The sequence below is a fragment of the Rhinatrema bivittatum genome, chromosome 1 (assembly GCF_901001135.1).
Source record: "Rhinatrema bivittatum chromosome 1, aRhiBiv1.1, whole genome shotgun sequence".
Lineage (NCBI taxonomy): Eukaryota > Metazoa > Chordata > Amphibia > Gymnophiona > Rhinatrematidae > Rhinatrema > Rhinatrema bivittatum.
Genome location: NC_042615.1, coordinates 668,489,770 through 668,516,622, shown reverse-complemented (window position 1 = coordinate 668,516,622; position 26,853 = coordinate 668,489,770). Strand labels below are relative to the sequence as shown.

Sequence of the window (26,853 nt, the reverse complement as noted above, 5' to 3'; positions counted from 1 at the left end):
GTAAGGATATACGCTGGATTTCGTAGCACTCCTCAGGACACATTCATCTCCTTGCCACTCCCAGCACAAGAAGCACGCAGTGGAGATTACCCTGTTAAGGCTCCTCAGGATAAGGGCTATAATCCCAGTACCTGCGCCCCAGGAAAATACAGGGTGTTACTCCATCTATTTCATCATACCCAAGAGGGAAGGCTCCTTTCGCCCCATCCTGGACCTCAAGAGAATCAACAAATATGTACGAGTGATTCATTTCCGCATGGAAACCCTATGCTCCGTGACAAAGGTTGTACAATCAGGAGAGTTCTTAACCTCCCTGGACCTATCTGAGGCCTACCTATATATTCCAATCTAGTAAGAATATAGTTTCTTACGCTTTGTGGTACTGGGTCGCCATTATCAGTTCTGGGCACTGCCCTTTGGTCTGGCCACTGCTCCCAGAACATTTTCCAAGATTATGGTGGTTGTAGCACAGCGTTAAGAAAAGAGGGAATCCTGGTGCACCCATACTTATGCTACTGGTTGATCCAGGCAAAGTCTGTGGAAGAGTGTCTCCGTGTGACCAACAGGGAGACCACCTGGGTCATAAACATGGACAAAAGCAGTCTCAAACCCTCAGAGTCCTTGGAATATCTGGGCATTTGGTTTGACACCAAGCAGGGCAAGGTCTTCCTCCCGACCACATGGGTAAGGAGGCTGATGTCCCAAGTGCATCTGTTGATGAGCATGATATGCTGCTGGTGTGGAGCTATATTTAAGTCTCGGTTTGATGGTGGCAACCCTGGAAGTAGTGCCATGGGCGAGGGCATACTTTGCAACCGCTTCAATGCGCTCTGCTGTCACATTGGAACCCACTGTCTCAATATTAGATTCGCCTCCCCTTACCGATGGAAGTATGCTTTTGGCTCCAGTGATGGATAACACAGTATTTTTGTACAAAATCTGCATTTCAGTGCAATCCATTTTTCTCACTTAGCAAGGGTCTGTAGCACCCTAGGCAGACCAATATAACACGTGTCCCCTTACAGTGGTAGATTTATGTAATCATGTTTTCCCTTATACAGTGCATTCTCTCTCCCCACTCTCCCCCATACAATCTGTCATACTGCCTTCCGAAGTCTTCCCTGCCCAGAGATGTCCCAGCAGGGCAGGCTGGCAGAACAAGGCTGTAAGCAGAGCTGCAACTGTCCTGCAAGCTTGACCCATGTACTTTCGGGGATCATGCTTCTCCTCTTCCAGCAAGGCTCGTGGAGCAAATATTAATTATTGCTATGATCCTGTCTGCAATAATGCTCAGAGTGGCGGCATGGCCTGGATTCTGCAAGGTGAAGGGAGAAATCTGCGGGAAGGGGGAATTCTGTGCAAATTCTGCATTTTGCAGTAGTACAGAACTCCCCCAGGGCTAATAGATTTAAATATCTAAAAGGCATCATATTCCCCCTCCTCTCATGTCTTCTAGGGCAGTTCTTCTCAATCTTTTTCATGGCACACATCAGTTTGCTTAATCTTCATAGTACACCTAACCAAATTTTGCATCCCTACCCCAGACAGAAGGAGAGCAGCATGTACCTGTGTGTCATTTTGCTGGCTGCAATCTGACATCTGAGAGATTATAGGGTCCAAGTTCTCAAACATCAAATTGAAGCCAAAAAGGAGATGAAACAGGAAAAAATACCTATTTTCCTCCTGACAGTGGGAAGGAGGGAGGGAGGGTAGGTGTGTTTAGGATACTTTTTTCATACAGTGAATGAGCAGTTCATTTCGGTGGGAAGTCTGCTAGATTGTCCTCATGGAAAATTGTAGTTCTCAGAGGACAAGCAGGATGGTAGTCCTCACACATGGGTGACATCCGGACTGGGGCTCCAGCTGATGAACTTTTAAACATGCCCTGCTGAGCGTGAGCAGCTGTAGTTATCACCCTGCTCCTGCAGAGCCGTGTGATCACGGGAGCCATGTGTGTCATGGTATTCGGCTTTCCTCTCACAGTTTTTGTAAGTGATTTTTTTTCTAGAGCTGCAGCTGTCTGTCTTTCCTTTCCCTTATGGTATTTTTCTTTTCCTTTTTCCTCTTCTTTCCGCTGTCTGCCAGCCGCAGGATTTTCAGTAGCTGGAGCAGTTAGGGTGTCTTCTGTATACTGAAGTATAGAGTGACCTCTGTAGTTTTGCTAACATTGTTATGAGCAAACTGAGCCCAAGGGAACAACTTGGTCCAGTCCTTCTGATGAGCAGAAACAAAACATCTAAGGAACTGCTTGAGATCGTGATTGGTCCTCTCCATAAGGCCATTTGTCTGGGGATAGGATCCTAATAAAAATTGAAAGGTAATACCAAGATCTTTACAAAGGGCTCTCCTAAATCTGGCAATGAATTGGGGACCTTAACCTGATTCGATAGTTGTCAAGGTTTCATGTATATGGACCACTTCCCTAATAAAAAAAAAAAAATAGCCAGTTGAGATGCTGAAGGCAGCTTAGACATGGGAATGAAGTGTGCTATTCAGGAAAAGCAGTCCACTACCACCAAAATGGCAAGTAGAGTCCATGAAAATTGGAAGGTCCGTGATAACATTTGTGGAGCAGTGAATCTACGGTATAGAAGAAATTGGTTGCAGGTGCAATTCATCTAATGGTTTAGCTTGAGAAACTTTGGTTCTAGCACACATTGGACAGACCAATAAACAAGTTCTAAATTCTTTGTACAGTGAAGGCCACCAAAAAACCATGGAAATCAATTCAAAGATTTCTGAATTCCTGGATGTCTAGAAAGTTTAGAATCTTGTTCCATTTGAAAACATGTGCCTGGAACAAGGATATGCCCAATAGGAACTGTTTTATAGTAGATTCCTGGACCATTCCAGGTTAATTTTCTTTATCAGATCACTCTTGAATGGTTTTACAATGATCGTGGAGGTTGGCCCAGTTCTCAGACAGTCTCTTCATTTCTTCTGTGCCCAGCATGCCTCCCAGGCCGCTGGTATTCAAATTCTGCCAGTGTGGCAAAATGTCTTCATGGCTAGCAAGAAAGCCCATGAGCATGGAAGGCATTATCCTTGGCTATAAATGGAGGCTATGGGCAGAGGAGACATGAGCAATAACTAGAGGTCCAGAAGAGAAGAGCCATTCTCGGGACCAGCAGGTGGCACAGCAGTTCAGCCCTATTCATGGGCTAAGAAGCATGAGAGGATTGCATATCTTCTACCCCATGCCAACGCAGCCCTCTCGCTCCTCTTCCTCTATTTTCCACCCTATCCCAATGCAGACATTTTTTCCCCTTCCACGTCAGTTCTCGCCTACTCTGTTTTTATCCCTGCAATTACCAATGAAAAAACAAAAACGCAGCAGGAGTACATTGCAATGCATTTTGTCTGACAAGACTTAAAGCACTTTCCAAATCCCTGCTTATGATAACATAGATTCCAGAGCATGGGAAATTTGTGGTACAAAATTATAGTTCTCTGTTTGTACACTTGGCATCTTCAGTACCCTGTTTGGCAAGCCAGTCTACTTTGAAGAGTTAGTCATATGTCTGTCATTTCCTTTCAAATACAGGCCTAGTCCTGAATATGCTTACTTGCTTTACATTATATGGTAAATAATTTCAGAAGCATCACAAATGCTGTATAATGAATGTAAATAAATTATATAAAACATACACAGCACAATGTAAACAGTTGTGAATGTTAAAACAGAATCTGCTTTTGAAGGAGAAGGCTATGCAAGATTATTCTGGTCCAAGAAAAACATTTACTGAGTTACTTAGTTTGGTGCTCTCTTTTTGTAGTTTTTATTTAGTCATGTTTTAGTACACCCCTATTTACTGGAGTTTCTCACTTCCACAGTTTTTATATAAACTCAAGTCTCCGTGCTGTGGCACAGCAGATTGTCAGGGCTAACTAGGATCATAAATGATGTGAAGACACAACATGGGGGTGGGGAAAGGAGGGGTGTTTTGTAAAGTTGATAACTTCTAACCTGTTTTCTGAAGACACTAGTTCTCATACACTGCAGAATGGACAAATGCTTCCAGAGCTTTCCAAAAAAAGCTAAAGCCTTTCACTGGCCATGCATAGTAGTTCCCATGCTGCTGCAGCCTATGACTTCTCTTTTCTATACGAAAGCTTTGACTGGGGAAGAAGGGCTTCTATGAGTGATGAGCCACTGCCTTCAAAGATGACCTGATTACAGCTATCAACAGGGAGGAGGCTGGAAGCTACAGGCTGGTTAGCCTTACCTCAGTAGTGGGAACATTTAATGGAGATGCTGCTGAAAGAATAGTGAACTATTAAAAAAAATAATAATTTATATGCTGCCTACTAATTGCAGCTCCGAGTGGTTCACAAAATCATTAATAAAATAGACAAAACCAAATTGTACATACAAAATGCACAGCTCATAACTTAAATAATGTCCTCTGATATTTGTATGTGTTCAACCTGTCTCAGTAAATGCATGTTGGAATAAAAAATTTTTAACTTTTTTTTTTAAAGACTGTACAAATTGTTATAGTCAAAGCCTCTGGTAATGAGTTCCAACATTCTGGGATAGCTACTGAAAATATCCTCTCATGAATCTCCGAGAGATGTGCTTGTCGAACCGAAGGTACTTATAGTAAGCCCCTCTGAAAACCTGAGGGCCCTAGATGGATTATGGATACATAACATGAAGTTTACGCATAGTGAGCCTTCTTTATTAGTCATTTTGGGAGCTAAAAAGCTACCTTGTACTGAACTTGCTTGCTAACTGGCAGACAGTGAAGTTCTTTCAGAGCGGCTCATTTATTAAGTCCAGTTAAAAACAGAATTTTGGACTAACTAAGGTTTACCAGCATGTGCTCTGCATGCTCATGTATAACGTATTAAAATAATCCAGACTCGTAAGAATCTTAGCCTGGACTACCAATCTAAAGTATACAATCCAGTGCAGTGTTTCCCAACCAATGTGCTACAGCTGACCTGCAAGTGTGCTGTGAGATGAGCCAGATATGAAAAGTTGAGCCATCGGCAGTATTTGTTGTTTCTTTCCTTCCTGCCTGCGGAATGTCCTCCCATCAGCAGAGGGAGTTGGTGCCCTCTCTGTTAGCGCACTCTTGCAGGACATGCTGGCTCGTGCTGTTATTGCAGAGGCAAGCTGGCAGAGGAGGAGGCAGTAGCTGGTAAGTGCTGCTCGGATTTCTGCTAGCTCCAGGGAGGGAAGGAATAGGAAGCAGCAACAGCTGACTATGAATGTGCCACAGCATATTGGGGGAAAAAGGGAAGGGAAAGAGATGATGCCAGAGGGTGGGAAAGAAGGAAGGTGATGAGGGCAAAAGGGCCTGGGAAAAGGGACAAGGAAGGCTATGATTTATTAAGGGATAGAGAGAAAGAAAGAAGGTAATGATGCCAGAGAGGAGAGAAGAGAAAGTGGTGATTCAGAGGATGGAGGGAGAGAAAAGGGAAGAAGGTGATGCCAGGGGAGAGGAAGAAAAGGTGCTGCTGATGCCAGAAGGTTAGAAAGAGGGAAGAGAAAGTGATGATGCCAGGGGATGGAGGGTGAAGGAGGTGATGCTAGGGGGATGGATGGAGAGAGAAGGTGGTAATGATGCCAGGGAAGAGAAGTTGATGATGCCAGAGGGGTGGAAAGAGAAGGAAGGAAAGGTGGTGATGCCAGGGGAAAGGGAAGATTAAGGTGGTGATGGTGGTAGAGGGAGAAGGTGGTGATAATGCCAGAGGTAGGAGGGAGATGGTGATGCCAGTATGTGAAGGGAGAGAGTTTGGGCAGTGAGGAGGAAAGGTGATTATCAGGAGAGAGGGAAGAGAAGGTGGTGGTGATAGAAGGTTGGAGGGAGTGAGAGAGAAGGTGGTGGTGCCATATGGGTGGAGGGAGAAGGAAAGTGATGGAGATGCCAGAAGGGTGGAGAGACAGGAAGAGGGAAAAGTGATACCAGGGTGTATGGCGAGAGAGGGGGAAAGGAAGGTGGTGATATGGGGGTGGAGGGAATATAGTGTTGATGACGGGGGGATGGAAGTAAGAGGGGACTGGAAGAGAAGGTGATGATGCCAGTAGTGGGGGAGGGGGAAGGAAAGAGAAGATGCTGGTGATGGTGTGCCTCGATAAAGTGAACCATCTGCCGGGTGTACCACGATACAAAAAGGTTGGGAATTGCTGATCCAATGGGATGCAAGATCTGAGGCAACTTTTTTTTTTTTTTTTTTAACTAGAGGAACGTTGTCAAATCCGAAAAAAAATTTTTTTTCATTGGGTGACTAGAGAACTAGATCAAGAGTTCTCAATATGGTCTACTTCCATTTTAACAAAGCTTTTGCTATGGTCCTGCATAGGAGACTCATGAATAAAATCTGATACCTGGGACTGGGTCCCAAAGTGGTAGAATGGGTTACAAATTGGTTTGTCAGACATGTAATGGTAAATGGAACCTACTCTGACAGTGGGAACAGTGATAAGTGGAGCGTCTCAAGGGTTAGTTCTGGCACCTGCTCTGTTGAATCTTTATGGGTGATACTGAAGAGGAGTTAGAAGCAAAGTTTGTCTTTTTGCGGATGATAGTAAGATCTGGAACAGAGTGGACATCCCTGAAGGAGTAAAGAGAATGCAAAGCAATCTAAGAGAACTGGAAGAAAGGCCGAAGGTTTGGCAGCTAGGATTCAATGCTAAGAGTATAGAATCATACATCTGGGATGGAACAAACCAAAGGAGCAGTACGTGATGGTGAGTGAGACTGATGTGCACAGACTGGAGACCTCGGGGTGATAGTCTGATCTGAAGCTAGTAAAGCAATATGATAAGACAGTGGCTAAAGCTGCATAGAGGTGTATAACTAGCAGAAAAAGAGGTGATAATTACCATGTCTTTATTTAGTGAGACGTCACCCGAGTACTGTGCTTAGTTCTGGAGACAATATCTCAAAAAGCATAGATCAAGCATGGAAGCAGGCCACAGAAAGGTGACCAAAATGATATGGAGTCTGTACTGAAAGACCTAAAGATGTATACCCTGGAGAAGAGGAGAAAGAGGGGAGAACATGATGCAGAATTTTAGATATTTTAAAAAGGTATAAATGATGTACAAGAATAACATTTTTTCCAGTAGAAAGGAATCTGATGAAATAGGGGTCACGATTTGAAATTCCAAGGGGGTAGGATACAAGAACAATGTCAGGAAATATTTCTTTATAGAAAGGGTGGTAGATGCATGGAATGCGCTCCCAGAAGAGATGGTGAAAGACAATAGTAATGGAATTCAAAAGGGCATGGGATAACCAGAGGATCCTTAATGGCTAGAGGATAAAAATGAAAACAAGGGTAACCTATTGCAAACCTTAATAATATTTCTGAATCTGGATAACCTGCACAGAGCAACAGTTACCACCCAAGCAGCTTTCTGGACACCTGGATGACTGCCATCATTTACTGTGTTACTCTGAAATATTCACATAGATGTCATAGCCAGAGGCATTATGGCAATGTCCCAGATACTTGTAGCAAACTTTGGGATGTTTATGACATCTTATGTTTGCAATTGGAAAAGGAATTGAAACTGTTGGTCTGCTTCTAAGAGATGAAAAAGACAAAATCATATCCCTTTTCAGATCATTTATAAATATATTGAAAAGTACCGGTCCGATTACAGATCCCTAAGGCACCCCTTCCCTATGGCATCATCACCTTCTCTTCCAGTCCCCTCTTCCTTCCATCCCCCCGGCATCAACACTATATTCCCTCCACCCCATATCACCACCTTCCTTTCCCCCTCTCTCGCCATACACCCTGGTATCACTTTTCCCTCTTCCTGTCTCTCCACCCTTCTGGCATCACCATCACTTTCCTTCTCCCTCCACCCATATGGCACCACCACCTTCTCTCTCACTCGCTCCAACCTTCTAACATCACCACCTTCTCTTCCCTCTCTCCCGATAATCACCTTTCCTCCTCACTGCCCAAACTCTCTCCCTTCACATACTGGCATCACCATCTCCCTTTTCCACAGAGTAGGATTAAACGGTCAATTTTCTCAGTTTCCTGTCTTTTAACCAGTTTGTAATCCATGAAAGGACATGGCTTCCAATCACATGACATTTTAGTTTTCTTAGCCTCTCATGAGGGACTTTGTCAAACACCTTCTGAAAATCCAAATATACTACATCTACCGGTTCACCTTTAGTCACATATTTAACCCCTTCAAAAAAAAAATTGAAGCAGTTTTGTGAGACAAGACTTCCCTTGGGTAAATCCATGCTAGCTGGGTTCCATTAAAACATGTTTTTCTTTTTTGCTCTGTGATTTTTATCTTTAGAATAGTTTCCACTATTTTTCCCAGCACTGAAGTCAGGCTCACTGGTCTATAGTTTCCCAGATTGCCCCTGGAGCCATTTTTAAATATTTGGATTACATTGGCCACCCTCCAATCTTCAGGTCCAATGGATGACTTTAATGATCAGTTACAAATTTTAACTAATAGATTTGAAGTTTCATTTTTTAGTTCCTTTAGAAGCCTGGGGTGCATAGCATTAGGTCCAGGTGACTTGCTACTCTTTTTAGTTTGTCAATCTGGCCTACCTCATCTTCCAGGCTCACAGGTGATTTGGTTCAGTTCATCTGATAATCACCCTTGAAAACCATCTCTGGAACTGGTATCTCCCCAACGTCCTCATTAGTAAACATGGAAGCAAAGAAATCATTTAGTCTTTTTGCAATGGCCTTATCTTCTATAACAGCCCCTTTAACCCCTCATCTAATGGTCCAACAGACTTCCTCACAGTTTTTTGCTTTGGGTATATTTTAAGCTTTTGTTTTTGCCTCTACGGCCAACTTCATATCAAATTCTCCCTTAGCCTGCCTTATCAATGTTTTACACTTAACTTGACAATGCTTATGCTTTTTCCTATTTTCTTCAGATATGGATCCTTCCAATTTTTGAAGGATTTTTTTTTAGCTAAAATAACCTCTTTCACATCACCCTTTAACCATAACTGTAATCATTTTGTCTTCCTTCCACCTTAATACATGGAATACCTCTGGACTGCTCTTCTAAGACTGTATTTTTAAGCAATGTCCACACCTATTATACACTTTTAACGTTTGCAACTGCACCTTTCAGTTTTTACAACTATTTGCCTCATTTTATCAGTTTCCCTTTTGAAAATTTAGTATGAGAGCTAAAGATTTATATATTGTCCACCTTCTACTCAGTTCAAATTTGATCATGTTATGGTCACTATTACCAAGTGGCCCCACCACTGTTACCTCTCTCACCAAATCCTGCGTTCCACTAAGAATTAAATCTAAAATAGCTCCCTCTCTTGTTGGTTCCTGAACCAATTGCTCCATGAAGCAGTTGTTTATTCCATCCAGGATGTCCTGATGTTACATTTACCCAGTCTGTAATGAGGTAATTGAAATTTCTTATTACTGCACTGCCAAATTGGTTAGCTTCCCTGATTTCTCTTGGTATTTCTTTATCTGTCTGATCATTTTGGCCACGTGGACAGTAGTATACTCCTCTTACTCAACACACACATTTCTATCCCTATAGATTCTGAGCATTTAGTCTTTATCCTATTGGGCTGTATACCCTCCCGGACATAAAGTACCAAACCCCCACCAAGTTGATCCTCCCTATCATTGTGATATTTGTACCCTGATATAGCACTGTCCCATTGGTTATCCTTCTTCCACCAGGTCTCAGAGATGCCAATTATGTCAATCTCATCATTCACTGCTATACACTCTAACTCTTCCATCTTACTTCTTAGGCTTTTGGCATTAGCATACGGACTAAGTGTGTTTTTTGTACATATTAACAACCTGCTTTACAGTTTATAGGGATAATTTGGAATTCTTTAGCTCAGGTGATTTTTTTTTTTTTTAACTTATAGTCACAAGGGCTGCTTTTGCTTTTATTGGAACCTCTGTTGGAATACCCTAACTCTCCTCTTTCATTAGTATCCTTCAAAGATATATTCTTCCGAACCATGTACTGCTGATTGACTGTTGGCTTTACCCCTTCTTCTAGTTTAAAAGCTGCTCTATCTCCTTTTTAAAAGTTAGCGCCAGCAGCCTGCTTACATTCTGCTTAAGGTGTTGCCTGTCCTTTTGGAAAAGTCTCTCCCTTCTCCCAAAGATTGTTCAGTTCCTTACAAAACTGAATCCCTCTTCCTTTCACCATCCTCTCATCTGCGCATTGAGACTCTGGAGCCTTGCCTGCCTCTGGGGAAGGATGGCCTCCGCCTGAGGCCTTGTTGGACTTAATCTTCACAGTGTGTGGGATGAGCTCTGCTTGCGGTCTACCAAGCTTCTCTCCAAATTCTGTGCAGGAGGGAAGTTCTGTGCTAGGTAGTTGTGCAAAACCTCCCCCATGAGTAGAAGTTAAGAATGTATTGCAGGGCGGTCATATGCTTATTGTCATTTGGCAACCACTTCCAATGCTTAGTTTATTTGTGTGTTCCTTCCCTCCCGTTTTGATGGTTGTGATTTGTTCCCTTTTGTAGAACTTGTCATCTGAATTGAATTTACACTATTGTCCTGGGTGACTTTAATCTTCATTTGGACTTGATACCATTATCATCTGTGCACGAGGATTTTGTGCTTTGATTGCTTTGGGATATAAACAGTTGATTTGTAAATGACCCAATCTGTTGGTCACTTAATAGACTTGTTCTTTGGTGGTCAACCTTTGAGCCATGGCTACTCAAATTGTTGCTTGAATAGCTTCCTTTTCTTGATCACTTTTTCATTCATGTTTCTCAAAATATCACTGTCTAAACCTAGAGAGCTAAACAGATCTAAATTTAAATTGCAGAGTGATCACTTTGCCAATAATTTGATTCATGATTGGGTAGCTGTTCTGCCCGATTGGCATAGGCTTCTTCAGTTGCTAATGCAGTAAACTGTTGGCAGGATTCAGTAAGTCTTTGGATAATATTGCCCCTCTGACAAGTAATGACTGTCAGAAATTGAGTAAATGTTCTGTTACACTTCTCAGATCTTAAATCAGAACTGAAACATTAGGTAAGCTGAGAGATGTTGAAGAGTGAGCAAGTTAATGCTTCCATCTTTCTTGCCTTAATGTTGATCGCTGCTCAGAAAATAATGTTAAATGGAATTTTTACCTATAGGATTCAAGCAGCCATACATTTTTAGGGAATTAATTATTTCATATAGTGAATTTGACCTCTTAGATTATTTTATTTGAACTTTGATCAATTTGCAAATTATTCTTTCTACAAGGTTTACCTTATCTAGACATCTTTTCCTTCTGGAGTAATTATTTCAAGAGCTTCATCATTGCTCTGTTTTCTGATGCTTCCAGCACAGTGGTTGTGGAGATTATTTCAAACCTGAAAAAATCAACCTGTTGCACTACTCGTGCCTTAAAGGTCATTTAGAAAGAGATTACGATTCCCCTGACAAAAAATGTCTGTCACACTTAGAGGGTCTTTTCCTTGCCAAATTGTTTGTTGTTTACGTTGATGTGGATTCTTCTCATCTATCTCACTACTACCCTATTTCTCCTTTCCTTTTGTTTTTAACAAATGCTTTGGAAGGTACTGTTTTGAAAAAGCTTAATTATTTAAATATAAGCTTTAGTCTGGATTCTTTTCAGTTTGGCTTTAGATCAGAGAATAGTACTGACCCTGTATTGGTTTTTAGTTTGGACAAATTTTGTTGAGGGTTCGATGAGAACTGAAGAGAAGCAGAAACATATGAAGCTACGGGGAAAAGCAAGAAAAAAGAGCAGAGAGCCTCAAGGGAGGCTCCCACTCTACCACAGCTGGTGTTGGTGGACTCTGGTGCGTCACCCAAAATGTTGTGGCATGTCACAGGTTCTCACCATTAATGGTCTAGGAGATCTTGTATGTTTATCTGTGTAACTAAATTCACACTGTATCCCTTCCTTCCCTTATATTAAATCACAGTGCTGTTGCCTGAACGTCTGGCCTCTTAGGTTCCCTGTGTAGCCTGGTAGATACATATCAGGCCGATACAGTACAGTGCGCTCCGGCGGAGCACACTGTTAATCCGCGATTGGACTCGCGTTTTTGACACGCTAGCTTTACCCCTTATTCAGTAAAGGGTAATAGCGCGTCAAACGCACGTCCAACCCCCCCCGAACCTAATAGCGCCCGCAACATGCAAATGCATGTTGATGGCCCTATTAGGTATTCCCGCACGATTCAGAAAGGAAAATGTGCAGCCAAGCCGCACGTTTTACTTTCAGAAATTAGCGCCTACCCAAAGATAGGTGTTAATTTCTCCGGGCATCGGGAAAGTGCACAGAAAAGCAGTAAAATCTGCTTTTCTGTGCACCCTCCGACTTAATATCATGGCGATATTAAGTTGGAAGTCCTGAAAATTAAAAAAAAAAAATAAAATAAAATTTGAAATCGGCCCATGGCTCGCAGGTTGAAAACTGGACGCTCAATTTTGCCGGCGTCCGGTTTCCAAACCTGTGGCTGTCAGCGGGTTTGAGAACCGATGCTGGCAAAATTGAGCTGCTGCTCCTATCCAAAAAGAGGCGCTAGGGATGCGCTAGTGTCCCTAGCGCCTCTTTTTGCCACGGGCCCTCATTTGAATACAGAATCGCCCGCTCTCCCGTGACTTTTACTGTATCGGCCCGTATGTGAGTGTCTGTTTTACACTGAACTGCTAGTTAAGTAATTTTTCTAACCTTTTCTGTCCCACAGCAAAGTTAAACTTAAAGTGGCACACCTCACTGGCCCAAGTATATTAATTTCATGTAAAGTGGACCGCAAAAAAGTCAAATTGAAAAAATATTAACAGACCTAATCAATTCAAATGCTGTACTCTCATGGATTGGGATTACATTGTATGATCTGTTCTGTTTGGTTTGAGAATTTACTAAACTTGGCTTTGTATATTTGGTATATATAGCATATATATATGCTATATATATATATATATATATATATATATTATATATAACATATACCATATAGTATATATAACATAGCAACCAAAACCAAGGAAGGTTTCTATAAACTTCATGTACTAAAACACCTAAAACCGCTCCTCCACCATCAAGAATTCCGAACAGTACTACAATCCCTGATCTTCAGCAGCCTAGACTATTGCAACTCAATGTTACTAGGTCTCCCCAAATCCACCATAAAACCACTACAGTTACTGCAAAATGCCGCTGCTAGAGTACTGACCGGAAATAAAAAATCGGATCACATCACCCCAGTATTAAAAAGTCTACACTGGCTACCAATCATTCAGAGAATAGAATACAAAACCCTGACGATCATCCATAACGCAGTACACAATACAGATAACTCTGCAGTCAGTAAAATGTTCCACCCCCACAAACCTCAACGGAACACCAGAACTTCTGACAAACGACTTCTCGAAATACCCACATATCCCATGGCAAAGCTTACGAACACCAGAAATAGAGCTCTCTCCATAGCTGGGCCAAAACTCTGGAATGCCCTACCATACTACCTAACCAATATCGATAATAAAGCATTCAAAAAAGAACTGAAAACCTGGATCTTCAGCCAGACTTTCAATGATGACTTAAGCAAATTACAATTATGATGCCTTAAGCCTCCACCTACTTCTCCCCTCTTCTCTTTTCCACAGATATTTACCCCTTCCTCCTCCCACTGCCTCCCCCTCTATTGTATATACCTTCCTCGTTTTTCGTTTCTATATTCATTTTTGTTATTTGGCTTAAACTATTTTAGTTATTTCCTGTTACAACCTGCTCCATGACCTGTTATATATACTTTTGTTTCACTACTTGTTCTATGTATCATTGTTTCGTTTCAATGTAAACCGGGGTGAAGGCATGCGCTAAACCTCGGTATATAAAAGCTTCAAATAAATAAATATTTGAAGTCACGACGTAGGGGATGGGTGGGGGCGGGGCTTGGCTGTTTTAAAAATTTGAGGTTTGGCGGTGAAACTCACAGCTGCCATTAACAGTGAGCATTTGAGATGTAGAGATGAGAATGGAATGTGATTCGGGTAAGTGAGTGTGTGGGATATTTTGGGGTTTTATGCGGTGTGATGTTAGAGGGCAGCAAATAGTGATTTAGTAGAAGTTATATACTTATGACTGAGTGTTTGAATTCGAAATAGGCAATAAACCAGTTGTGGTAATCAGTGGAAGTAAAAATTTCTTGAACACTCTTGAAGAAATAGGAAAATGGGGTTAAATTCATTTTTGAATCATATGGTCTAATTAAATATTCAAAGATGTTGATTAGGGACATGGAGGAAAGCGGGGGGTCTTTTACAAGTCGAAGCACGGCGGGAAAGTTTTTTAGCAGCTATGAATGGCAAAGTGTGGAGGTGAAGATGTGAATGTGTCTTTGTATGTATTGCATGTGGAGTAAAACTAAAAAAAGAAAAGGGGGGGTGGTGGTAAATGAATATTTGTGATATTGGAAGTAATGTGATGATCTGTTTTCAGATTTCCATGAAAAATAGTGTTCATGAGATTGAATTGAATGCTCAACTGAGAGGCACATTGAGATTCGGATTTATTGGGAATATTGGGTCCATTTGTGAACTGTAACCCTGATGCAGGTGGCACAGAGTTGCCAAAATGCCATGGCGTCGGGTATGGTGTGACAAGAATGAATGTTTGTACGAGAACATGTGAGTTCTACAAAAGAAAGATTGTAAATTTCTGCACAAGAGAAAGAGAAATGTAACTTTATATATAATCTACAAGAGAGTGGAGTATTGCTGAGATCTGATGAAAACAAATGTGATTTCTATAAAAAGAGGACTACAATTATTGCATAAGAGAGAGAAACGGACCTAGGTATACAATTTACAAGAGAGCAGGACACGAACAGAGTTAAACATCAGGAATGATAATGAATCTGTGCAAATACAATAGCAATAAATGAATAAGGTGATTGGTTCAGAGTACTCTTTGACTGATGCAAGAGGTCATTGATGATAATGAGAAAATACAGTTTAAGAAATTGATGTGCAATATTGATTTTACATGTTTAAAGGTGCTGGGGATTATTGGTTGATAGGGTTGAGGGGTGTATGATTGGTGTGTGGTATGAATTGAGATGAATGAATGGTTGTGAGTTTTAAAAATATTAGAAAATTTGAGGATCACCATTTAATGCGGTATTTATATGGTTGACGAAACAGATAAATTAATAAAAGAAGAATTGTAAGAATTAAATGAGTATTGTATTTAGGGGCAGGTTTTCAAAGGCTACGCGCGTAACCCGAGAACCTGCCCCTGCGCGCACCGAGCAAGCCCCGGGATGCGCATATGTCCTGGGGCTTGCAGAAAGGGGCATTCCAGGGGCGGGGCTGGGGGCAGGACCGAGGCCTCCGGCACAGCTGCCATGCTGGGGGATGGTGCGCCGGCAGCCGGCTGGCGCGTGCAAGTTACGCCTGCCTGGAGGCAGGCGTAACTTTCCAGATACAGGACAGGAGGGGGTTTTAGTTAGGGCTGGGGGGCGGGTTAGGGAGGGGAAGGTGGGCGGGTTAGGGGAAGGGAGGGGAAGGTGGGCGGAAGGGGGGGCGGGTTAGGGGAAGGTGGAGGGAAGGGGGGTGGGTTAGGGGAAGGGAGGGGAAGGCGGAGGGAACGGAGGAAGGCTGCGCAGCTTGGCGCGCGCAAGTTGCACAATTCTGCACCCCCTTGCGTGCACCGACCCTGGATTTTATAACATGCACGTGGCAGCGCGTGCATGTTATAAAATTGGGTGTAGATTTGTTCACGCCAGGTTGCGCTAACAAATCTACGCCCGCGCGCAGGTTTGAAGATCTGCCCCTTAGTGAGCAGAAATTGACCCTTGTCTTAGATGTATTTTGCATTTGTATATTTGGTAACAAAATAAAATAACAAAAAAAATAGCTGCACTCTCCTCTAGATATATTACTTAACCTGAAAACTCATGCAGGATTTGTAGCCTGTGATTTTTGAATGTGCAAACAGTACTTTCGCCACTTTGCACTGGTTGCCTTAGCAAGTGTCTCAAGTTACACCATGTCCATTTTGTTGGGCTGGATCCTGTTAATGTTTCTGACCATCTCCCCCTCTCAGGCTCCCCCATTTTTTTTTTCTGTTCTCTTCTTGGAGGCCCTTGATTAGAGTAGGGGAACTTAACAAATGATTGTGGGGGATGGTGTGTTTTGATCACTTATAGGGTCATTTATCAAAACCTGATGTGAGTTATCTCGTGCGTTAGAGCGTTATTGCAGTAGTAATATTTAAATGAGGGAAACGGGAGGGGTTAGGGTGGGCTTAGGGAAATGTTTTTTCTGGTACTGCTGTGGGTGATAATGTTTTAGACATTATCGCCAGCAGTAGTGCCAGAAATAACACCATCTTTTATGGTGGCACTTTGGGGGGCGATAGGGTGCGCTGCACTGTAACTGCAGCGGGTAAAAATGCACTGCTGCCATTGAGCCATTTTTGATTGGAGAGCGATGCGGTGTTTTAAATGTCCAGAGTAATAGGGTGCACCGTTTAGTCTTTTCGTGTGGTATTTGCAGAAGCGTTCTGGAGGTAATTCTTGAAGATCTTTCATACCCGGATGAAGAATACCTATTACTAGTTTACGCGGAGACCAATCTTACATGCATGCAAATACAGGTTAACTCTTTTATGCAAGATTTTAATCTATCCAGTTTTATACGCATACAGCCCCTGAGGCAGCCCCACATATTGGGGCAAAACTCGGCCAAGTCGGGCTTTATGCGACGCAGTTAGTCTCCATTAAATTAAAGCATTTAAAAGGACATCTGGCATCTATTCTTTCTTGTTTACCCTCACGGCTTTTATAGATTGCCTATCTTGAAATTTGAACATAATGGTGAAGAGATGGATTCATTGATTCACTGGATACACATTTTCAGCATACTCCATTGAAGAAATTATGTTTGAAGAATCAACATTGTGAATTGTCCTTCAGAGTTATTGTGGATACTTTATTGGATTTACAGTGGAAACTAGTTGTGAACTTTTCCTTCAAATTAGTGTTGTCATATAAATATATCCCCTGAAGAAGCCCGTTAGAGCGTGAAACAAGGGATCTTGTAGAGAAATTGGATAGGAAGGTAATAGGCAAATAAGTGAGTAAAATTAATAGAAAAAGATAAGTAGGATGATACATAAGAAGGGATATTGTAATGCACATTATAAAAGTTTTGTGTTTTACAGAGTGGTATTGTTTTAACGAGTGTAGGTATGTGTACACGTGTGTGAGGGTTTGATGGTATGATTGGTAATGTGTGATGGATTTTATATTGAGATGGTGTATTATATAGTATCTAAGGTTTTACTATTTGGGGGACACCTCAGGTATTTTGTACTTATTCTGTAGATTGTACTTCGAATGCTGATATGTAATAAATGTGGATTGTAATAATTTTTTGAATAATTGTGTAGAAATAATTTGGACCATTTATTTAGACCTCTGTTTGTTTTGTATTGTGTTGGGTTCAGAGACCACATTTAAACCATGGGTGCTTTGAGGCCATGTGGTTAGCTGGTGGGTCTCAATATTGGTGGTGCAAAAATTCTAGAACACACCTATTTATTTCTGATACAATGAGAGTTTAAATCACGCACAGACATTGTTTAAAAATACCATCTTGGAAACCTAGACCAGATATACTTCAAGCATTAGAAAAGGTAGAAAGAAGGCCAAATGATTGCCAGTATAATTCAAAAACGTGAAGTGAAAGAGCCCATGTTAGCCAAAAGAGCTTTTCAAAATTGGAAAAAGGATCCAACTGAAGAAAGTAAGAAAAAGTATAAGTATTGTCAAGTTAAATGTAAAACATTGATAAGGTAGGCAAAAAGAGAATTTGAAAAGAAGCTGGCCACGGAGGCAAAAACTCATAATGAAACCTTATTTAAATATATCTGAAGCAGGAGGCCTGTGAGGGAGGGGTTAAAGATTAAATTAATTCTCTGCTCAGATGTTTACTGAAGAGGGATGTTGGGGGAGATACCAGTATTTAATGGTGGTGATTTGGAAGAAATAAAACAAATCGCGGTGAACCTGCATGATATAAAAGGACAGATTGACAAAAAGCAAATTGCCCGGTTTACATCTCAATTCTGAAAGAACTAAAAAATGAAAGTGCACATTTATTACTAATAATTTGTAATCTATCATTAAAATCATCTATAGTATCTAAATATTAGAGGACGTTTGCAGGCGTGATCTGGGAAGACTACATTGACCAGTGAGCCTTATTTTAGTGCTGGGAAAAATCATAGAAACCAAAGATTAAAATTGCAGAACTTACCAAAATGCATGGTTTAATGTGTCATAGCTAGAATGGATTTACACAGGGGAAGTCTTGCCTCACCAGTCAGCTACATTTTTTGAAGTGAATATAGTATGTTTGGATTTCAGAAGGTGTTTGACAAAGTCCTCAGATTCCTGAGGAAAATAAAGTCATGGGATGGGGCAATATCTTATTATGATTTGCAAACTGATTTGAAGATAGGAAACAGAATAGGAATAAATGGTAAGTTTTCTCATTGGAGATAGGGATCTGTACCAGAACCGATGTTTTAAATATATTTATAAATGATTGGGAAAAGAGAAAGAAGTGAGGTAATCAAATTTGCAGATGATACGTTTATACTGAGGAGTTAAATCACGGGCGGATCATGAGAAATTATGAAGACCTTGAAAGACTGGGCAAATGGTAGATGACATTAAATGTGATCAAGTGCAAAGTGGTGCACGTAGGGAAGAGCAACCCAAATTAAAGCTACACAATTTATAAACCCCTAAATGTTGTGCTACTAATACCCCTGGGGGAATTCTGCACACACAAACTTAAAATTCAGCATATTGTATATTGGTTAAAATAGCACAATTTACATGAGTTTTTAAGTAATTATATTTTAAATTAATACAGAAAAAGGTTATTACTTAAAGATGCCCTCTCAAGCCCCAACTCCTCCACCTGCCAGTATCTCTCCCCTCCACCTCTAGTTTTAACCCCTTCCACTCTATCACCACTCCCAGAGTTTAACCCCATTTTCAGTAAGTATTGCCCCTCACACGGGCTCCCTCTGTCCCTTTCTCTTTCACACACATGCTCCCTCTCTCTAGTGCACATACACACACCCTCATACAAGCTCCCTCACTGTCTTGCACACACATCCCCTCATACAGAGTCCCTCTCTATTGCATATACACCCACACAAGCTCCCTTTCTCTCTCATGCATACATCCTCACACAGGCTATCTATGTCTCTGTCATGCACCCCTTCACATAGGCTCTCTCACATATACATAAATCCCTTCACACAGGCTAGCACCCTCACATTCACACGATCCCTTTTTCATACACACGAGCTCCCATTCTCTCTCACACATACACACTCCTTCACAATCTCCTCATATAGGCTCCCTCTCTCTGGCACCCACTCAAGTACCCCTCTCTCAATCTGCTCTATCTCACCCTCCCCCCCCCTGCTTTACCCTCCCTGGTGTCTCACACTCCCCTTCTCATCCCCCTGTTTTCTCTCGCCCCTCTCTCTGCTCTCACGCTCCTCTTCCCCATACACCCTCCCCTCTCACACATTTACTCTCACCAGGGCCTTACACCGCGAGCGGAGCACGTCCCACAGGGGCCTTCATCTTCGCTGTGAATGGCATGCTCCATTCACAGTACACCGGGGCCTTCATCTTCTATGCCATTTGGCAATTCTGCGCAGGGGGGAATTCTACGCAAATTCTGCGCTCCACAGTAGTGCAGAATTCCCCCAGGACTATACTAAGTAGTAGGACATGTAAATATTTCCTTTCATAGTTTCACAACATGAGCTAGTGTGTGTATTTTACAGTTTAGTGATGATGGCAGCTTAAGATTTTGCAACCCGAAGTTGTCTAGTGTTAATTAATTTCTGTGATTTTTCACAGGTGGTATCATGGAAAACTGGACAGAGCAATTGCAGAAGAACGTCTTCGACAAGCAGGAAGACCTGGTAGTTACCTCATAAGGGAGAGTGACCGGAGGCCTGGGTCATTTGTGCTGTCATTTCTTAGTAAAACAAATGTTGTTAATCATTTTAGGTATGTTTCTGCATTTCATCTGCCACTTTTGATTATACACAGTTAGTGAAATACACTAGTTTCAGTTTTTTTCTTTACATAATGGACTATCCAGTATGAGTTTACTTACTGTTTAGAGGTGTAAAATATTAAATTGTTTACAGGACAGCCTAAGAACAACTTACCTGGCAGGAAAAGAACATCCTGATAAGACATTATCACCTTGGACCCCTTGGGTAGTTTCTGGATCAGAATGTGGCAAATAGGATCTTTCTCAAGCAGGCATAAATGAAAAATTTGTTTGCAACAGCTATGAATAGGAAGGTATGTTTTCTGCTCTAAGATCAGAAGGCAGGCTAGTGACTAATACTGTCTGTTAATTGGGGGAGAGATCTTCTGTACATGATTCCTCCCAAACTTCTGGTGGCCAAGACCTATATAAAAGTAAAATTAGAAAAAAAAACTGAGAACCAGCTTGCTGCAATGGAGAAAATTCAGCTTAATTTAGTACAAAGTGAAAGTGAACCATCAATGAGACTGGAAAAGATTGAGAATAGCCTGAGGGCACATAACTGGAAAGTTTATGAATCTCAAGTTTTTCCGAAGTATATCACCTGTGGATATATTTAAGTTGTATGCCTCTCAGGTTTTGAAGATACCTGAGGAAGTTAAACCAGTTATCACTAAGGCGTATTACTTGTACCCCAATGTAGCAGCTCAAGAAAATATGGAAGAAAATTCATTACCGGGTTTAACTACTCTGTTGGAGACCTCTCAAGAATTGGTAGTCTCACATCGGAGACCGCTATTGTTATCATTTGCCTTCTTAATGGATAAAAATAACGTTTTCAAACAATATTTCCATAATAAAACTTTATTTTTTGGTCAAAAGATACGTTGTTATCCAGATATTGTAAAACCAACACAATTAAGAAGGAAATTATTTCTTGCAATGAGAGAGGAAGTGCAACAAAAGGGAGCCTTCTTCAAATTACAGTTTCCATGTAAATGTTGTATCTCTTCTGGGGGGCAGAGATGTGTTTTTTGAACCGTCACAATTAAGATCCTTTTTGGACACGCATTCTCACCCTAGTTAAACAAGATTGCTCCGGTGTATAAACAGATAGTGTGTGTTGGGGTGTCTAATCGGGTAGCCTTCAGTATGTGATCATATTTCTTGATTGTCGCTCTTTATTATTAAGCTCTCCCGTGTTTCCTTTATTGATATAAGTACAGTGGAAACCTATATTCTGATTAAATGTATTTCATGTTAAATTTATTTCCACAACTGTATCTTAAAGATTTCCTAAACAAGTGGATGTTTATATTTGTGTTTAAAAGCAATAAATTAAAAAAAAAACCAACAAAACTTGAGAGACCAGGGAGCTATGATATTTGATAGCTCTTTTTGGTCTTGATGACTCTGCTTTCTGCTCCTATACTAGCTATCCCTGAAAAAAAATTGATCAAATTGGAATCTTGTCCAACCATAATTAGTCAAAATGAGGGAATATTGCCTCTTGAAACCCTCCCCCTCAATATCCAGTCTCTGATCATAGCCTGGTTGTAAAGTGGCATGTAATAAAATTCCTCAGTTTGTCTGAAAAGGTGTCTGACGTTTTGAATTCTGGAAGGGAATCCACAGAAAGCCTTTTCTTTCTTTCTTTCTTTTTTTTTTTTTAATGTGGGTTTGCATTCCAATATGAGGACAAGGCCCTGGATCCGTTTTCTTGTCCTGCACAGAAACTGCTTAAATAGTTCTTACATCTCTGAATCCAGCCTTTAAAAACCTGCTTTATTTTATCTCTGTGCCACTGGTACTTAATCATGTCGATGGAAACTGCATCTTTGTACAGCTTTTCTTGTCAGACTTATGTGAGGAATGCTTCAGCTGAAGCCTCCTTTTAAACCACTGCCAGTGTCATTTGACATTAGTGTGATTCTTTCCCACCTGATGAAAGCCCCCTCTGAGTTTCTGAACTTCTATAAAATACCTTAACTGGCTTCACAATCTGTTCAGTTTGGCCTGCAGAGCTGGTGAGCTTTCAGGCCTTAGTGGCTTACTCACCTTCTGCCAGATTTTATCACAGTAAGGTGGTACTTCACATACATTCCAAGTTCTTGCCTATAGTGGTCTTAGATTTGCAATTTGATCTGTTTATGGTATGTTTTTCCCTAGATAAATCTCCACAAAGGCAAATTGGTTCTTTAGTCTTTGGACTGCAATAGAGCTGTTTATCCTTTTTACCTTGGTCAGACTAAAGAGAAATATACCGCTACAGATTACATCTCCTGTTAGCCTGGCTAGTCTGGTCTTATAGGAACACATTAAGGCTCAGAATTTATTTATTTCCCCATCAGTTGCACACCTAAAATCTTCCTCACTGAGAATTTGCAAGGCTGCTGTGATGGTTCTAGTCTGTAGATTGTCCAGGAAGTGAGCTACCTTAATCCCAGGAGAGTTTAATCCTAGCCACCAACAGTAGATAGGCCAGCCACCTTCCCTTCAGGTTGAGCCCTCCGGTGCTGCGGCCAGCAAAGCATGAGAAATGGGCATAGCTCCTGACACAGACAAGGAGAGAGAGGCCAGACACATGATGAGGAGCAGGAACTAATCAGAAATCTGGAGGCCAGGAAGGAGAACAGGGGTGCTGGGTGTAAAAACACAATGTAGAACCTGACGAATTGAAATCTTCTGGAAACAGAAGTAGAGCCAGAGTAAAAGGACTAGAAAATAGGATCAAATTCTGGCAACTGACTGCTGAGACTCTCGGTATAAGTACAGGCCTATAACGAAAACGAGATAGCCGGTGGGAAGTGAGGAGCTCAGAGCTGGGAGGACTAGACAGACCAAGTGGTTTATAGCACCACTTGCAGGCTAGAGGAGCATGCTGCAACAGATACTCACAGTACCCACCCTAGCAAAAGCAACAGTATAATCTTCATTGCCAGGGGATTTGTCTTTCCTTACCTGAACTGACTGGGTGCTGGGCTCCATGTAGAAGACTATCCAGCTCCTTCATTTGCTAGGGTTCATAATCATCTTTGCCAAATTAAACCTAGTTCCTACCCAGAAAATCAAATTCACTGGGGCATGGATGGACTGAGCGGAGGAGAAAACATTTCTCCCATTAATCAAGTGTTTTGTCTTTTCACATTACTGCAGAATCAAGCCCTGTTCTGAGCAGTCCTCATTGACCTCTGGCATATGATGGCAGCAGTGTATGTAGTCCCCCCATTAGCCACCTCAAAAGGAGTTCTTCAGTGGGATCTCTGCACCCAATGAAATAAATTACTTTAGCATTTACTTCAGTGACTAGACCAAAGGTCCTGGAAATAGATGCTCTTCAGATTTTGCCACTTCTAGTAACGCTAGCAATAGATGAGTCCACCAGGGGATGAGGCTACTTCCAAACTCAAGAGATCTGGTTGGTGACGGAACATCTGTTTCAACATCAACTTCTTGGGGGATTCAAGATGGTGGACTAGCAGCATACAGCATGTTGAGCTCCGCTTCCTGTTGGGGTATTTTTACTCATTAGTTCCTTTTTCCTTGCCTTATGGGTCAGAAATGGAAGGCAAGACAGAGTACTTTCCTTGTAGCTTCATCTTTGCCTTCATCCGTTAGGCTGATGGATGCTCGTGTTGTCTGTGGTGGGTTGTTGGGGATAGAACTACTGGAGAGTTAGGGAGAAGTTGAATTCCCATCGCTTTTTGGTTTTGCTGAGTCCAGCAGACAGAATGCTGCCAATAGATCCTGCTACCCGCTGTGTCAGAGCCTCGACGGGTCACAGAATGATGATGCTCTGGCGACAGTTGCGGGGTCAGGGAATGGGGAGAGATGCGCTGAGGCAGCCTTTTCCCGCCATGCGAACGTGGGGAATCCCAGTGAGATCAGCCTGAAAATGCCAGAGGTGCTGGAATTTCATCCTTTTCTGCCCTGGCTTTCTCTCCTACCCCAACACAAGTTCAAAGAATTTTCATGGTGAGACTAACTCAGTTTTCTTTAGAGTCTATTTGGGAAGGTTTAAGATCAGTCATTATTTTTCAGCTAACTCTTCTGGTGGAGAGAATATTAGAAAACCGTGTTCAGTGTTTAGAAGATTCTAATGTGATTTTTGGGTCAAAAATTATCTTGCATAAATAGTCAGGCTGTGTGAAGCTGGTACAGGAGACCATGCTTAAGGAAAATTCTTTTCTATCAGTCAAAATGGAGAATATAAGGAATAAAAATTTGCATTTTATATATTTTCCTAAATTGCCACTTGTTCAACCTAAAGGAAGTTTTAAAGGAAGTTTTGAAGGTACCAGAACAAGCTGTACCACCAGTTTCTAAAATACGCTATCTACCTCATTTTAAAGAGAGAGAAGGGGGCTGTGTTGGGATTTCAAGATTTGTCTCCTATGTCAGTAGCTGAGAACAACTTGAGACAGATACACCCTGGCTTATGAGACGCTGTTAGAGATCGGACCAAGTTTTTCTTAGTTTAAGGTTAATATTTCCTGATGTTGCAAAATAAATTCGGAGGAAGTGCAGGCAGTTTTTGCTAATGAGACCAAAGGTTAAGCAGTTGGGGGCAATGTGTGTTTTTTTTTTCTTGTTTCCTTGCAAATGTTACCAAATATAAAGATGTTTCATTTATTTTTAAACCAGTCAACTGACCAGATTCATTAATAAGTCTGTGCAATCTGATATATCGACTTAATCTCAGTCTATTCCAACTTCGTGATTTTCGCTTGACCGGTTCTGTTTATTTCATCAGGCAGGTTTATGCTGCAGGCCTTCTTTTTCTTAAATTTGTTCCGTAACTTGTTTAATCTTCCTTATGTTTTGAAGACTTGAATTAAAACAATGTGATTTATTTTAAATGTTTTTTTTCCTGAAACTGATTTTGTTCAATTTTTTTCTTCTCTGTTGAATGTATGATTTTTTTTTTTATTTATTTATAAATTTAACTTCTTGGAGCTTCAAGCCAACTGACATGTGTGGAGTATTCTCATATTTCCTTTAGGGAAAGAATTCTGATCCAGACTGACAACCAAGTAGCGATGTTCTACATGAACAAACAAGGGGGCACAGGGTTCTGGATGTTCTGCCACAAATCTGAAAATTTGGGAAAGCTTTTCTCTAAGCAACTTACTTTCCTGGGATCATAAACATGCTGGCGGGTTGCCTCAGCAAAGTTTTTCAACCCCACGAGTGGTCCCTGGTCCAAGGTGTGGCATGGGCTGTTCAACCTCTGGGGTTGCCTTTCAATTGACTACTTTGCTTACCACAAACTGGGTTCTCTGTAAATAGCAGGATGAATTAACCATGCTTAATACCCACCTGCCTCCCCAGAGAGTTCATTACCTAGCTAAAGCTTATCTCTACAATCAACTGAGGGGCTCATGAGAAAGTACACATGGGAGAACTCTCATACATGCTCATTGGTAAAACTGTACTGAGCTAGAGAGATGGCTTTGCTCAGCGCTGTCTGACATCGCCCATGGGTCATGGCTAATTAATTCTACTGTCTATGAAGAATCATATTTATGGTAAGCAAACCTGCTTTGTCTTTATGAAATGTAAAGAGAATTTATCCAACAAAACATTTTTTGCTCATTAATGGGATTTTTTCCCCCTTTATTTAGGTGGAAACCAACCTTAATTAAGGAATTTCACTTTCATGAGAAGGGTGAACTGCTTGCCTTTACAGAAACCAAAGTTGCTTATCTCTGGATGTTCCCATAAGATTAATTGGGGGTCTGACATTACCCCAGGATTGAAATTGAGCAGACCAGTTGGACCTCACGAACCTTATCTGCCGTCATAGTCTGTTTTTGTTTCTATGTAGCTGTGTTTAAGAAAGTAGTTCACCAGTTACACAAACCCTTAATTCTTCAGCTGCCCTTCATTCTGTATATTTAAAGCTAAACTTTATTCGGTTTATCTCCAATGCCTACTTCCTCAGTCTGCGCAGGTTCATGGGTTGCTTTCTCTAACGAATATAAGCTTTGTGCCAATTTGCTGCTAAGATGGGTGAGCCTGTGATCAGGTGATTTTCTTAAGAGTAACACAGCACTTCTCTGCATGTCCATCGACGCCACTTTTGTACTACCTAAAATCATTCCTAAATATTTCTTACCACTGAATCATAAGGGTAGCTAATTTTGAAAGCTGAATGTACAGTAATATTTGTATACCAAAGATTACTAACTATAAGCATTTTTTTCCAAACAGGATTATTGCCATGTGTGGAGATTACTACATTGGAGGGCGCCGTTTTTCCTCACTTTCTGACCTTATAGGTTACTACAGTCATGTGTCTTGTTTGCTGAAGGGGGAAAAACTACTTTTTCCAGTAGCACCTCCAGAGGCAAGTAATGTTGTTTTTATTGCTATTTTAGTTAACTACTCTTAACATTTTGAAAGAATGTGTAATAACTTTTTTGTAATATAAACTGTTTTCAAGTGAATTCTTGATTTTCCCGTCGATAGCAGGGCTGAATTAGCTATGCTGTCTGGGAAGCATTGCGACCCGAATTAGGCGGAGTCCCCTCAGCTAGTAACAGAGCTTTGACTCTGTGCGGCTGTGCAGTGGTGTTCCCGCGCGGTTCCTTCTCTTCTTCAGTTTCTTTTTTTCCGCGAGCCGATCGCACGCGGGGATTTCTCCTACTTTTTCTCTTCACAGAATTTTTTCGCCGTTTTTCTCATCTTTTTCATCTCCAGATGGCTCCGAAGCCATCTGGATTTAAACATTGTCAAAGTGGCAAAATTATGTCCGTTACAGACAGACATAATTAGTGCTACATCTGTTTAGGCCCAGAGCATGACCAAAAGTCGTATAGA

The 26,853-nt window shown here is 41.3% G+C and overlaps 1 protein-coding gene across 8 annotated transcripts in view; it reads left to right on the top strand.

Moving 5' to 3' along the window:
• RASA1 (RAS p21 protein activator 1) overlaps positions 1-26,853 on the top strand; it is a 384,196-nt gene that overhangs the window by 17,967 nt on the left and 339,376 nt on the right. For all 8 annotated transcript variants that reach the window (XM_029573687.1, XM_029573696.1, XM_029573711.1 and 5 more), the window contains exons 2-3: positions 19,890-20,042; positions 26,245-26,380. In XM_029573687.1, the coding sequence (XP_029429547.1) occupies positions 19,890-20,042; positions 26,245-26,380 (289 nt within the window). The remainder of the gene's footprint in view (positions 1-19,889; positions 20,043-26,244; positions 26,381-26,853) is intronic.